At 42.9% G+C, this 16,220-nt stretch overlaps 1 protein-coding gene across 3 annotated transcripts in view; it reads left to right on the top strand.

Moving 5' to 3' along the window:
- dhx16 (DEAH (Asp-Glu-Ala-His) box polypeptide 16) overlaps positions 1 to 15,155 on the top strand; it is a 56,215-nt gene extending 41,060 nt beyond the window's left edge. For 2 of the 3 annotated variants that reach the window (XM_056287111.1, XM_056287110.1), the window contains exons 14-21: positions 930 to 1,070; positions 1,968 to 2,130; positions 2,942 to 3,060; positions 3,764 to 3,831; positions 4,071 to 4,233; positions 7,625 to 7,786; positions 11,522 to 11,695; positions 14,190 to 15,155. In XM_056287111.1, the coding sequence (XP_056143086.1) occupies positions 930 to 1,070; positions 1,968 to 2,130; positions 2,942 to 3,060; positions 3,764 to 3,831; positions 4,071 to 4,233; positions 7,625 to 7,786; positions 11,522 to 11,695; positions 14,190 to 14,318 (1,119 nt within the window). In that variant the 3' untranslated portion in view covers positions 14,319 to 15,155. Of the gene's footprint in view, positions 1 to 929; positions 1,071 to 1,967; positions 2,131 to 2,941; positions 3,074 to 3,763; positions 3,832 to 4,070; positions 4,234 to 7,624; positions 7,787 to 11,521; positions 11,696 to 14,189 lie in introns of those variants that run through there. The other variant, XM_056287112.1, reaches the window with a different exon arrangement.
- The last annotated feature ends 1,065 nt before the right edge of the window (positions 15,156 to 16,220 follow it).

Here is a 16,220-nt window from a genome sequence, read left to right as displayed (position 1 = left end):
GCAGTTAAAATGGTGGCTCTCCGCAGGTTTCTATACCTCTTCCAGAATCTACCAATATTTTTGCCCAAGTCTTTCTTTAAGCTACTACTTTTTGGGGGGGGGGGGTTAATTTATATAGCTGCGTGTACTACATTGTATTAAGTCTTCATACTGTACATTTTTCCTTTTTTCCCTTTTTTTTTCCCCCTTCAGTCTGAGACATCTATTCGCATCTATCCCATTTAAAAGATGGTGCTGAACGTCATTTCTTTTTATATCTTAAGAGCAGTTCTGTTGTTATGGTTGCTTTTGTTATTGTCCTTGTGTCTGTTTGATTTGCTTAGGGGTGGGGGGATTTACTGTTTTTGTGATCTGTCTTGTCTATCCCTGTTAATTGAAAATTTTATAAATAAAATATTTTAAAAAAAACCTGTTATATACTGCAATTGAGTGATAACTCTTCAGCTGGTTTTTCGCTCAAGTCCAAGAACTGGAGAAGGGGAAATATGCAGGCAATGTCTCCGTATTTTCCCTTCTCCCGGTAGGTGAAAAAAGGGGTGGTTTGTCGGCAACTCTGAGCACTGGAGAAGGGGAGATATGCCTAGTGGAGATCTGCACTCTACTGAGTGCACTGTTCTAGTTCTTTATGTTGTCAGTTTCCTGTACTGTGTAATGGATAAGCTGCTCAGGAAGTCATATAAATAGTGCTTGTAAGTGCCAACTTTTGTCAGAAGGTAGCACTATTGTACAATAACTTTCAGTGCAGAGACCTGGACTGCCTGGCTGTTGACCATTGGACCTTTTGTATTGTTTTTTTTTTTCTTTGTTTTTTTAAAGAAGCCATTGATCCCATTGTTACACTCAAGATTGAATCTACGCCCTTAACTTATGCAATGCCCTCTCTCCTTATCCATGTTATCAACTGTGCGGTCTGTCCCTATCATTCTAAGGTGGTGGTGGCCACTAACATAGCAGAGACCTCCCTGACCATAGACGGCATCATCTACGTCATTGACCCTGGCTTCTGCAAACAGAAGAGTTACAATGCCCGCACGGGCATGGAGTCGCTCATCGTAACGCCCTGCTCCCGGGTAACTTGCTGGATTCTTGAAATCTTTTTAATCTGCCAATCATCATATCGCTTGTCCTTCATGTTCAGTTGACTTAATGCTGGAGTTTTTATACAGATACTGGAAGGACATACAAGTTCAAACAGATGTGCTCATAATACAGATTGGTGGAGAATGAGTATACTATTAAAAAAGCTATTTTTAACTATACCTGTTTCTCCCTCTGCCAACCCAACCCTTTGTGATCGACTTCAGACTCAGAGCTTTGCTTATTAATTGATAGAGTGGCAAAGTACCAATAAATAGTTTCTTCTTTCTCATAGACGCTAGATTTAAATATTAGATGGTTTAAAGGCCACGATTTAAGCACTTGATCTATAACAAACTGTTTTTTCCACCTTATGGGCAAATTAATTCAAGCAGTTCTTTGTTGTTAACTCATCACGCTGGTTTTATTTGGGTGCATTCCATTTGGCCTTTCCAGCATGCTGCATATTACGTAGCAGCAAGGGGGGGCAGGGACTTAAATGGAATGGCAGTGGCAGGTAATTGTATTAAATCTCTATCAGTTTATGATCATATAGCACTTAGTGTGGTAGAAGTTGTCGTAATACTCCATGCTGAGGATGAATTGTCTAAATACAATAACTTTTTTATTTGGATTCAGCCATGTCAACAACATGTAAAAGATGTTTTACCATTCTCCGTTGTTTTCCATACTGGTGAGACACATAGTACTTTGTTTACTTGCCACACTAGTTGTCTACTCAGGTAGGCATAAGTGGCATATGCCATTTCATATGCCTAAGTTAAATGGCATAGAAATTATGGCCATCTGGCACAAACGGGCACTGTGTCTGTCAGTGTTTTGAAGCACATGCTTTGACTGACATATACTGTCATCTGTTCTGTTGTCAGGCCTCAGCCAATCAGAGAGCAGGCCGTGCAGGCAGAGTGGCTGCTGGGAAATGTTTCAGGCTGTACACAGCTTGGGCCTTTAAGCATGAGATGGAGGAGACCTCTGTGCCTGAGATCCAAAGAACCAACCTGGGAAATGTAGTCCTACTGCTGAAGAGTCTGGGTGAGGAAAGAAGTGCCGGGGGATGTGCTTTTACCCTAGACCATTGTAGTGATCTGCTGATATCTGTAGGCTAAAAAACATCTCTAGGTTAAAATCATGGCAGACTGGTCTTGGTATTCTGTGAAGCATAGTGTGATAAACACAGCTGCAGCTAAATTAACACTGGAAGTCGGTCTCATTTCAGATACTTCAGTCAGTGCACTTCCATGTAGTACACTGTGTGCACTATGTAATTACTTGCATAGTGCATGAATTTTGACAGGCTAGTGTTTTTTCAAATGGAACACAGTGATTCTCACATGGAATCACAGGATGAGAAGTGTCCAGTGTTTCACACTCAAGTTTTTTTTTTTTACCATTATGAGTGCATTCTCCAGGTACTCATAGTGCACTGCATGTTGCCATAATTGTCAGTGTGAACACACTTATGCACTCGAAATAGCAAGTGTGAGTACTAAAGTACACGGTTTGAGATTAGCTGCAGCTGTGTTTGTCTTGCAATGCTTACATCACAGCATACCAAGACCAGCTTGGCATGTTTTTAACCTTTAGATTGTTTTTAATCTAGATGTAAGAAAATTCACTAAAATGGTCTAGGGTTTAATTACTCTTCAAAGTGAAGATGTCGTTTTTAGGAAACCACTGATGGCAGTTCTTGTAGCACTTCTAAATGTATATTTAAAATGATTGGTTTAACATACTGAGTTTAAAGGTTTAACTGGGTAATATGATTTTCATCTCAACGCTGTAGTTGCCATTCGATCACTGTCACCTCGGCAGTACGATAAGCCGTCTGTCTGTTTGCCTGCAGGCATCAATGATCTCATTCACTTTGACTTCATGGATCCTCCCCCACATGAGACTTTGGTGTTGGCTCTTGAGCAGCTGTATGCCCTGGGAGCGCTGAACCACCTTGGAGAGCTGACCAAGGTATTTGACAAAAGTAGGATACCATAATGTTAATATAGCATGATAATATAATTAACTTTATTTAAATAACGCTTTTCTTGTTTTCTATTTCATCTTGTTTTCTTTAACGAAAACAAGATGAAATAGTTGAAAAATGGCCTCGAAACGAGTGGGATGAAAGAGCCAACAGGATTTGAAAGAACAAGAAAACCGGACTAGATCAATATAATGGGCAAACCCAAGACTAAATATGCTCTGAATATCACTATAAATAAAAGTAAGGGTAGTGCCAATCAAGTTTAGTTAAGTAGTGCTACACAGTGTTTTACAGACAGCAAACCAATGATGGATTAAACAAAGGGGTTAATGTTGAAAAGTAAGTGTCATGTGTATGGGCGTCTTCATTGTATACCCGCAGAAGATAAAGATCCACTGATTCTGAAACAATGGCATACTTCCAATACTTCCTTGTTCACTAAAACTGATAGATGGGAGATATAGTGCATGACTCTGCTGTTCTCACCAAGCCTTTATTGTTAATAGGTGAACGTCAAGGAAGAAGAGATGTTTTTTCAAAGAAAAGAAAAGTAATTGCCATCATTAGATGTTATCACAGGTTAATGTACAGCATCAAAGGCGTATTTGTATGGCCTAAGACTCTTAAGCGTTGATGGGGTTAGAGGTTATATAAACTGTTGTTGTTGTTGTTGTCTTTGTTTAATAGCTAGGTCGCAGAATGGCGGAGCTGCCGGTGGATCCCATGCTGAGCAAAATGATCCTGGCCTCCGAACAGTGAGTCTCCATGCTAACGCTTGCATTATCCTTCACTCGAATGCTGGCATGGATTGAGAATGCACACCAACTTTTTTTAAAACAGCTACATCACCTAGAGATGCTAGATTTGAATGACAGTTTACAGCACCCAAAATATGTATGAAAGTAGAACATTTGCTGGACAGTGGTTACCTTTTCAAAATACAATCATGTGTTTCCTTGCTGAGCTCTCCCCCTTGCCTCACTTCTCTCTATAGGTATAAATGTTCGGAGGAGGTGCTGACCATAGCGGCCATGCTTTCGGTAAACAACTCCATCTTTTACCGACCCAAAGACAAGGTGGTGCATGCTGACAATGCCAGAATGAACTTTGTGGTGCCAGGTGGAGACCATCTTGTGCTCCTCAATGTCTACACACAGGTATGGGGACAGCAATAGAGCTAGGTAGAGCTGATCCCTGAAAAACATGTCATCTTTTTGATCTTATTTGGATCTTTTTGTAAAAAAAAAAATGTGTTTGCACTGATACACTATATGGACAAAAGTATTGGGACAAACCTCTTACTCATTGAATTCAGGTGTTTCATTCAGACCCATTGCCACAGGTGTATAAAATCATTCCACGGTCAACTGTAAGTGGTATTATTGAAAAGTGGAAGCATTTAGGAACAACAGCAACTCAGCCACGAAGTGGCAGACCACATAAAGTCACACAGCAGGGTCACCAAGTGCTGAGGCACATAGTGCGTAAAAGTCGCCAACGCTCTGTTGACTCAATAACTGCAGAGTTCCAAACTTCCTCTGGCATTAACATCAGCACAAAAACTGCACCGGGAGCTTCATGGAATGGGTTTCCATGGCCGAGCAGCTGCATGCAAGCCTTGCATCACCAAGCACAATGCCAAGCGTCGGATGGAGTGGTGTAAAGCACGCTGCCACTGGACTCCGGAGCAGTGGAAACGTGTTCTGTTGAGTGACGAGTCACACTTCTATGTCTGGCAGTCTGATGGACGAGTCTGGGTTTGGTGGATGCCAGGAGAACGTTACCTGCCTGACTGCATTGTGCCAACTGTAAAGTTTGGTGGAGGAAGGATAATGGTTTGGGGTTGTTTTTCAGGGGTTGGGCTAGGCCCCTCAGTTCTGGTGAAGGGAACTCTTAATGCTTCAGCATACCAGGACGTTTCGGACAATTCTATGCTTCCAACTTTGTGGGAACAGTTTGGGGAGGGCCCTTTTCTGTTCCAGCATGACTGTGCCCCAGTGCACAAAGCAAGGTCCATTAAGACAAGGTCGGGTGAGTTGGGTGTGGAAGAACTTGACTGGCCCACACAGAGCCCTGACCTCAACCCCATCGAACATCTTTGGGATGAACTAGAATGGAGACATCAGTGCCTGAACTGACAAATGCTCTTCTGGATGAATGGGCAAAAATTCCCATAGACACACCCCAAAAACTTGTGGAAAGCCTTTCCAGAAGAGTGGAAGCTGTTATAGCAGCAAAGGGGGGGACCAACTCCATATTAGTGGCCAATGGATTTAGAATGGGATGTCATAAAAGCTCCTGTAGGTGTAATGGCCAGGTGTCCCAATACCTTTGTCCATATAGTGTACCTCAAATATTTGACTGTATTTAAAAACTATTTAAAAACCTAACTGTTCAAGCTACATAGCATTGTGCTTTACTATGAAATCTACCACAATTTAACCAGCAATCCGAATGAGATCTGGAAAGTTTGAAAAATATAAAGAATTATGACCATTTCCAGATCCTAAAAAGTGCAAGCTATTACACAGATTCAAGAGCAGTTTTGTTTGCTACTGAGAGAGAAAGTGAATGTATATTGATACTGTTATTTGCTTGCAGTCAGTGGTGTAAAGCAATGAACACTGTTTTGTTTTACACTTTGCTGTGCTCAGTAGCACTATACTACACTATACATAATGCTGTTTTACACTTTGCTGTGCTCATTAGCACTATACTACACTATACATAATGTTGTTTTACGCTTTGCTGTGCTCAGTAGCACTATACTACACTATACATGTTTTACACTGTGCTGTGCTCAGTAGCACTATACTACACTATAAATAATGCTGTTTTACACTTTGCTGTGCTCAGTAGCACTATACTACACTATACATGTTTTACACTGTGCTGTGCTCAGTAGCACTATACTACACTATACATAATGTTTTACACTTTGCTGTGCTCAGTAGCACTATACTACACTATACATAATGTTGTTTTACACTTTGCTGTGCTCAGTAGCACTATACTACACTATACATAATGTTGTTTTACACTTTGCTGTGCTCAGTGTCATTATACTACACTATACATAATGTTTTACGCTTTGTCGTGCTCAGTAGCACTTTACTACACTATACATAATGTTGTTTTATGCTTTGCTGTGCTCAGTAGCACTTTACTACACTATACATAATGTTGTTTTACACTTTGCTGTGCTCAGTAGCACTATACTACACTATACATGTTTTACACTGCTGTGCTCAGTAGCACTATACTACACTATACATAATGTTTTACACTTTGCTGTGCTCAGTGTCACTATACTACACTATACATAATGTTTTACGCTTTGTCGTGCTCAGTAGCACAATACTACACTATACATAATGTTGTTTTATGCTTTGCTGTGCTCAGTAGCACTTTACTACACTATACATAATGTTGTTTTACACTTTGCTCTGCTCAGTAGCACTATACTACACTATACATGTTTTACACTGTGCTGTGCTCAGTAGCACTTTACTACACTATACATAATGTTGTTTTATGCTTTGCTGTGCTCAGTAGCACTATACTACACTATGCATAATGTTGTTTCACACTTTGCTGTGCTCAGTAGCACTATACTACAATATACATGTTTTACACTGTGCTGTGCTCAGTAGCACTATACTACACTATACATAATGTTGTTTTACACTTTGCTGTGCTCAGTAGCACTATACTACACTATACATAATGTTTTACGCTTTGTCGTGCTCAGTAGCACAATACTACACTATACATAATGCTGTTTTACGCTTTGCCGTGCTCAGTAGCACTATACTACACTATACATAATGTTGTTTTACACTTTGCTGTGCTCAGTAGCACTATACTACAATATACATGTTTTACACTGTGCTGTGCTCAGTAGCACTATACTACACTATACATAATGTTGTTTTACACTTTGCTGTGCTCAGTAGCACTATACTACACTATACATAATGTTTTACGCTTTGTCGTGCTCAGTAGCACAATACTACACTATACATAATGCTGTTTTACGCTTTCTTCGTGCTCAGTAGCACAATACTACACTATACATAATGCTGTTTTACGCTTTGTCGTGCTCAGTAGCACAATACTACACTATACATAATGCTGTTTTACGCTTTGCCGTGCTCAGTAGCACTATACTACACTATACATAATGTTGTTTCACACTTTGCTGTGCTTAGTAGCACTATACTACACTATACATGTTTTACACTTTGCTGTGCTCAGTAGCACAATGCTACACTATAGTACATAATGTTGTTTTACGCTTTGCTGTGCTCAGTATCACTATACTACACTATACATAATGTTGTTTTACACTTTGCTGTGCTCAGTAGCACTATGCTACACTATACATAACGTAGGGTCTGATAATATACATTATTATTTTCAAGTGTGGAAACCAAATACCGGTATTTAAAAGTTTTATTGTTGCTTTTTTTTTTTTTTTTTTTGCTGTGGACATACTTGAATCCCATGTGTTGTTTGCTGACTAGTCATGTTGTCTTCATCCCTCAGTGGATGGAGAGTGGGTACTCAACCCAGTGGTGCTATGAGAACTTCATCCAGTTCCGCTCCATGAAGAGGGCCCGGGATGTCAGGGAGCAGCTGGAGGGCCTGATGGACCGCATCGAGGTGGAAGTGGTCAGCTCTCAGGGAGAAAGCATGCCCATCCGCAAAGTCAGTGACAGAGATGCTGTTGAGTTTTTGCTGACTAATCTTCTTGCCAGGACCATTAATCAACTTCTCTGTTGAATCATAATCATGCTGCCACCCTCGGCATGACTTGGTTTTTTTTCTCGTGCTTTGTTTTGTCTGTTGGCTCCTGATGGAGAACTTTACATGTTCCATTTTTAGTGCTGGGCAAATATATTGATAGGAAATCGATGTCATAGTATTAGATTAAATCTGGTCTAGGATTTTGGTGATGTGGTGACTGAATGTTGTCATCCCTGGTCTTAAAGGCTGCATCACAGTGAAGTGATACAATTTTTGGAAACTTCTTTTTTCTGGTCTGAACTTGGCTGGTTTAGCTGAAAGAACGGTGAAGACCTCTACCTGCTTGGTTATTATGTTCACATTACTAATGATCGTTTCGTTTCTCAAAAATGTCCTGCACATAAATATCTTATGAATGCACTGAAAGTCATCCCCAAAATATTGTCACGTTGTTGATATTGAGGTACGTCATTTGAAAATATTGTGATATTTTATTTTGTCAATATCATCCAACCTTAGCCATTGTGTGAGTTGACGCCAGGCCTGTCGGTTAAAGACTATGTTTTCATTCACCATGCCATCCTGCTACAATCACCATTCGCCATGTCACCCTGCTACAGTCACCATTCACCATGCCACCCTGCTAAATTCACCATTCACCATGCCACCCTGCTACAGTCGCCATTCACCATGCCACCCTGCTACAGTCACCATTCACCATGCCACCTTGCTACAGTCTTCATTCACCATGCCACCCTGCTGCAATCAGCATTCACCATGCCACCCTGCTGCAATCAGCATTCACCATGCCATCCTGCTACAATCACCATTCACCATGTCACCCTGCTACAGTCGCCATTCCCCATGCCACCCTGCTAAATTCACCATTCACCATGCCACCCTGCTACAGTCACCATTCACCATGCCACCCTGCTACAGTCGCCATTCACCATGCCACCCTGCTACAGTCACCATTCACCATGCCACCTTGCTACAGTCTTCATTCACCATGCCACCCTGCTACAGTCACCATTCACCATGCCACCTTGCTACAGTCTTCATTCACCATGCCACCCTGCTGCAATCAGCATTCACCATGCCACCCTGCTGCAATCAGCATTCACCATGCCACCCTGCTACAGTCAGCATTCACCATGCCACCCTGCTGCAGTCTTCATTCACCATGCCACCCTGCTGCAATCAGCATTCACCATGCCACCCTGCTACAGTCACCATTCACCATGCCACCCTGCTACAGTCTTCATTCACCATGCCACCCTGCTGCAGTCACCATTCATCATGCCACCCTGCTAGTCTTCATTCACCATGCCACCCTGTTGCAGTCAGCATTCACCATGCCATCCTGCTACAGTCTTCATTCACCATGCCACCCTGCTACAGTCTTTATTCACCATGCCACCCTGCTAGAGTCTTCATTCACCATGCCACCCTGCTACAGTCAGCATTCACCATGCCATCCTGCTACAGTCTTCATTCACCATGCCACCCTGCTACAGTCTTTATTCACCATGCCACCCTGCTAGAGTCTTCATTCACCATGCCACCCTGCTACAGTCAACATTAACCATACCACCCTGCTACAGTCAGCATTCACCATGCCACCCTGCTACAGTCTTCATTCACCATGCCACCCTGCTACAGTCACCATTCACCATGCCACCCTGCTACAGTCTTCATTCACCATGCCACCCTGCTACAGTCACCATTCACCATGTTACGCTGCTACAGTCACCATTCACCATGCCACCCTGCTACAGTCACCATTCACCATGCCACCCTGCTACAGTCACCATTCACCATGTTACGCTGCTACAGTCACCATTCACCCTGTCACCCTGCTACAGTCACCATTCACCATGCCACCCTGCTACAGTCACCACCAACAAAATAGTTATGAAGAATCCATTTTTCTTCCTTAATGGAGGAATCCCTGTAGCCCAGTGTGATTAATGGCCCTGCCAACCTTCTCATATCAGAGGCTTCTCATATCAGAGGCGGGTCTGTGTGGTTTGCGAATGCACCCCTAAACCACTTGAGATAAGAGGGTGTTTGTTTTGTCATTGGGGAGACGCCTTTTGTCCAGCAGATGAAGCCTTGCCTGTGTCAACAAATCTGTCGCCACAAAATGGGTCAAAGGAATAACTTGACATTTCAAATTGTAGTGATTCAGTTGAATAAGTTTATAGTTGTCTAAAATATTAAATCATTTAGAAGTTTTGGAATCCCTCGCTCCATATATTTAATTTTATTTTGTAGTTTTTTTCATGATCATCCTGTGGTCAGAAATCTATTGAGGTCACACAATGACCCACACATTGTATTTTCTAACAATGTGATGCTCTTTCTGCTGTTGGAGTAATTTCAAAGTGCTGGTGATGAAACCCAGAGCTAAATGTCTTTTAACATACTGTCTCCACAGAGGGATTTCTGTGAAGAAAGCAGTGTGTTTTATTTATCTTTTCTGTTTCTCACACCAGTGATGAACTATGATACACACACACACACACACACACACATAACAGATTGACCTCCACATTTACATCCACATGCAACACAAATACACATAATGTACCTCACCACCGTCACATCAGCAGGAGCAGAGTTTAGTCATGAGTGGAGGTGAAGCGTCCGCGGTGGCGTAGCGGTCTAAGCATCGGCTTGGTGTCGATGCAGTTGCCCACTGGGGACTGGGGTTCGCGCCCCGGTCTCGTCAGATCCGACTATGGCCGGACTCGATGAAGCAGCAATCATTGGCAACGCTGTCTTCGGGAGGGGGGCGGAGTCGGCTTGTGTTCGTCATGTGAATGCGTCTCTGTGTGTGTCGGAAAAACAGTGGTTCGGCTTGGATTCGCCTTGTCACGAAAGTGGGGAGGCGCTTTCCTTCGAGACTGCCGGCCGGAGAGATGCAGTTGGCGAACGCATGCAATACGAGGGTGGGTGTTTGAATTAAAATAGGGATCAATTGGCCACTAAATTGGAAGAAAAAAGGGAAAAATCAGAAATAAATTTAAAAAAAAAAAATGAGTGGAGGTGACATAGGAGCCTGTTTCTCCCCTTTGCGAAGGAAAATCACCTTGAGTGTGAAAGTAATTTTGTTGTGGTTTCACCACGCGCACTTTAAAACAGGATTCGATGGGCTTTGAGGCTTTTGCTTCATTCAAACCATGGATGAAGAAATGTTCCGCTGTTTTAAAGGATGGACATTTTCTCCAGAAGCTGACGTGGTCCCTGGTGGAAAGAGAATGATGGTTTTAAAGTCAGCATGTCAAGCTGTTTTTTTAAGAGCAGTCCGCAGACAGAACTAAGACATGGGGTCCTGCATGACCCTGACTGAATGTGTGGACAGGGTGCTTGTGATAGTCCTTAAAAGGAGCGATGATTTGGTGGGAGGGGTGCAAAACCGCATTTGTAGTGATGGTGATTTGTTTCCGAGTGGTGTCTGTTAGCTCACCCCTTAAACAACTCACCATTAGTACCCATTAGCGCTGAAACTGCAGTACCTCCCTGCAGCCTTCACTTTTCATATTTCCTCTCCCTGTCCTCTGCCTCCTCAGTTGTTTTTACACTCCTGTGCTTTTCATTCTGAACTGCAGAAGTCAACTGTGGATTAATGGAATATCTCTTCTGTCTTCATGTCCACTGCCTTCCTCCTTTGGCCATCTATCTCTCTCCCAGGCAGTGACTGCCGGCTATTTTTACCACACAGCACGGCTAAGCAAAGGGGGCTACAAGACGGTGAAGCACCAGCAGACAGTCTACGTCCACCCCAACAGCTCTTTGTTTGAGGAACAACCTCGCTGGCTCATATACCACGAGCTGGTCTTCACTACCAAGGAGTTCATGAGACAGGTCTGTTCACAAAAACACGATAAGCACTGCAGTAATTCTGCTACCACTAGCACTACTAAAAATACCAGTACTACTACTTGTCTTGATACTGCTCAATAATCCAGGTAAGAAAATCAAAGAAGGTTGAATCCGTTAATGTGGACACAACGTTTACTGACAGATATGTTTCATCATCACCTAAGTGACCTCTTCAGTCTCACCTGACTGCAGGTGTTCCACCCTTATAAACAATACAGTACAACTGACTGCAGGTGTCCCACCCTTATAAACAATACAGTACAACTGACTGCAGGTGTCCCCCCCTTATAAACAATACAGTACAACTGACTGCAGGTGTCCCACCCTTAAAACAATACAGTACAACTGACTGCAGGTGTCCCATCCTTATAAACAATACAGTACAGCTGACTGCAGGTATCCCATACTTATAAACAATACAGTACAACTGACTGCAGGTATCCCACACTTATAAACAATACAGTACAACTGACTGCAGGTATCCCATACTTATAAACAATACAGTACAACTGACTGCAGGTATCCCATACTTATAAACAATACAGTACAACTGACTGCAGGTGTCCCATCCTTATAAACAATACAGTACAGCTGACTGCAGGTATCCCATACTTATAAACAATACAGTACAACTGACTGCAGGTATCCCACACTTATAAACAATACAGTACAACTGACTGCAGGTGTCCCACCCTTAAAACTACAGTACAACTGACTGCAGGTGTCCCACCCTTATAAACAATACAGTACAACTGACTGCAGGTGTCCCATCCTTATAAACAATACAGTACAACTGACTGCAGGTGTCCCACCCTTAAAACTACAGTACAACTGACTGCAGGTGTCCCACCCTTAAAACTACAGTACAACTGACTGCAGGTGTCCCACCCTTAAAACTACAGTACAACTGACTGCAGGTGTCCCATACTTATAAACAATACAGTACAACTGACTGCAGGTGTCCCACCCTTATAAACAATACAGTACAACTGACTGCAGGTGTCCCACCCTTATAAACAATACAGTACAACTGACTGCAGGTATCCCACACTTATAAACAATACAGTACAACGGACTGCAGGTATCCCACACTTATAAACAATACAGTACAACTGACTGCAGGTGTCCCACCCTTATAAACAATACAGTACAACTGACTGCAGGTATCCCACACTTATAAACAATACAGTACAACGGACTGCAGGTATCCCACACTTATAAACAATACAGTACAACTGACTGCAGGTGTCCCACCCTTATAAACAATACAGTACAACTGACTGCAGGTATCCCACCCTTATAAACAATACAGTACAACTGACTGCAGGTATCCCACACTTATAAACAATACAGTACAACTGACTGCAGGTATCCCACACTTATAAACAATACAGTACAACTGACTGCAGGTATCCCACCCTTATAAACAATACAGTACAACGGACTGCAGGTATCCCACACTTATAAACAATACAGTACAACTGACTGCAGGTATCCCACCCTTATAAACAATACAGTACAGCTGGTGATACTGATGGTGATACTGTTGGTGATACTTGATGATACTGGTGATACTGTTGGTGATACTGGTTATACTGTTGGTGATACTGGTGATACTGTTGGTGATACTGGATGATACTGTTGGTGATACTGGATGGGACAGTGGAGGTCTGTGGTGTTGAGGAAGATGCTTCACAGCTTTCTGCATGCAGTGCTGTGACAGCGCCCTCTTTTATTTATTTATTTGTTTGTTTAATTAGCAAATTTGGTCATTAAGTGTCTTATTTCTACATCTGTTGCCATATTGTCTGCTCTGCCCATGTAGCACGTGGTGCATGTCTCCATTCCTGGAAGAGGGATCCCTCATCTGATGCTCTTCCTTTTTTACATGAAAAAGTTTTCCTGTTTCATCCAGAGTGAGGGTGGAAGGAAGGAGGGATGTGGTCTACTGACATTTACTGTATCTGCCTGTTTCTCTCTGTGTGAATGTAAAACCCTCTGACACTGTACTTGGGATTTAAGGCTTACAAATAAAACTTGATTTCACTGGGCACTGCCACTTGGGAGCAGGTAATTAAGTCTCATTTACCCCGTGGGGTTAATTCCAGTGTTTGTCCCTTTAGCTAAGCTGGTAAATGTGGTCACTTTTACATGCTTTTTTGAAGAATTTGTTGATCCCTCGAAAGCAATGGACCAATGGAAGCTGTTGTTTCCTTTTTTGTTGGGGAGATATTTTTCTGTTACAGGGCGACACTTGGCCTGTGATGTATGAGTAATAGATGAGGAAAGGCTCGGTCACATCAGAATCTAGTGGGAGGCTTTTATAGAATGACTTGGCATTTTATATTGTGTTATTTTTGCAGAAACGTGACTCCATGGTAATGAGGAAGTCCAAGCAGGTTTCTGTACATTATTACTACCAATGTTTGTGTTAATACTGACTTCAGCTTGATCCTCTTTCTCCCTTCACGCCCAGGTGATTGAAATAGACAGCGGCTGGCTGCTGGAGGTTGCTCCTCACTACTACAAAAGCAAGGAGCTGGATGACGGGAGTAGCAAGAAGATGCCCAGGAAGCAGGGCAAGACCAAAGAGGAACTGGGCTGAGGCGACAGATGGTGTTTAAAATGGCAAAAAAGGCGCATAAACAGGGGATCCCAACCCTGGCATTCAGGGCTCCTACACAAGCCTGAACCCTCGCTGTAGGGAACATTTAGCTTTTTTATTTCTGGCCCTGAGAAAGATTTTTGGAATTGCAGAAGAAGTCAAAAGGTTTTGGAAAAACATTACCCTTCAGTGAAATAGATATACACAGTATATCCTACACTACTGTCCCCTCACGTGTTGGGGTGTTAGTGTTGAAAATAGTTCAGGGTTATATAATACAGGTGACATAGTTGATAGTAATATTGTCCATTCAAAACATTGACCTGACTGAGTAATTATTAACCACACAAGCTATTCAGGTCTGTGTGGGATTTTTCAAGGAAATATTCGTAGGAAGCCTGCACACACACACACACAACTTGGCAAGTCACACGAGCAGCTGAGCGATGTGTCCAGGAGGAAGTGGATAGACGCCTCATCCAGGCTGGCTAACTGGTAAATCCCCTATACGAGCTGGGGCCACAACAAGGAAAGGTTAATGCGCTGGGATTTGCGTCTCAAGCTTGCGTGGGGCCCCATCGAGCAGCAAGAGGAGGACTTGCTGGGTGGGTTTTTCTGCTCATTAGGAAAACATGAGGCAGACGGTTTGTTTTTCAGGTGTTGTTTGCTTACGCTAAGTGAGAAATTGTTCCATATTTTGTGGTAATGTGAAAGCATTCATTGCACACATGCAAAAGAGACTCACCCACAGTGAATAATGTCCACACAATGTGTATGACTCGAGTGTGGCCTCCTATCTTTATTTTTCTACAATAAACTTTTCCAGCTCTTGTTTTCGTCCTCTAATATGAGTGTGTGTGTGTGTGTGTGTGTGTGTGTTGGGGCGTGCGGTCTTGTCAGACGGCCAGCGAGACGCCTGCGGTGGCGTACTGCTGCTGTTCATGAACTGTACTGTACTTCTCTAAATTTAGCCTGCTTCTCTGTAAGGCTTCATTTGTATGAGGAAGTTTGCTGAGGTTCACAGCGAGCTTGTGTTGTCTGCCGTGTTTGAGTGGCCCTCTATCGGCCATGACAACCACCCCCCGAGCCTGCGTGAGGGGGCAGGGCGGAAGAGTCTGTTGGAGTACAGTGTACGTGTTTCAGTCGCTGTTGGCACATGTCAGCCGTCACAGCCCCTCTCGGAACACATTGTCAGCGTGCCTTTGTCTCGGGTGGGACTTGTTTTGGAACTTTGCAACATGTCCGTGGTTATGAACCATGCATGAGCTGATGTGTTCTCAAAGCAACACATGCCTACTTTGTGATGTGGCAGTGTTCGTAGTGGCTTGACAGGGCACATCATCCACGGTTCAGAAGTGAGACGCGTCGGTAGGCTTCAACATAAGTTGCTTTGCTATGCAAACAATCCAGCGTGTGTGTTGTCTCACATTTTAACACTGTTAAATAAAATGTGAAACAACATATGCAAATGATTATACAAAGTGTTACACACAATATCGGTATCTAATTTAACTTCTGAAGTCAAGGTATATTCACTGGACCCCAAAATGTAAAATGTGTAAAGAAGATCACAATGAGCGTCTGGTGTTGTGTGCTGGCTGAAGAGTTGATTACAAAACCTCACAGGTGAGGTGGAGCCACCACGTCGTGAAGAAGGGGCTTGGAAGTGGAGGTATGACAGGTATGCATCTTGTGAATTACTGTTTATTCTCTCTTGGCTCTTCTGTACTGTTTGTCTTCGCTGCAGAAAGACAGGAATGTCCCACTAAGCCACTGTGGAGTGTCACACAGTGGGACAGCAGCAGCAGCAGCAGCAGCAGCAAGGTAACGCACGCATGTGTCTGCATCGCTCATGTTGTCGTGCATCCGACAGCAGATTCAGTGCCACGAGGCTGAGGAAAA

Source organism: Lampris incognitus, chromosome 9 (assembly GCF_029633865.1).
Source record: "Lampris incognitus isolate fLamInc1 chromosome 9, fLamInc1.hap2, whole genome shotgun sequence".
NCBI classification, from domain to species: domain Eukaryota; kingdom Metazoa; phylum Chordata; class Actinopteri; order Lampriformes; family Lampridae; genus Lampris; species Lampris incognitus.
This window is presented reverse-complemented; position numbering and strand designations above follow the sequence as displayed.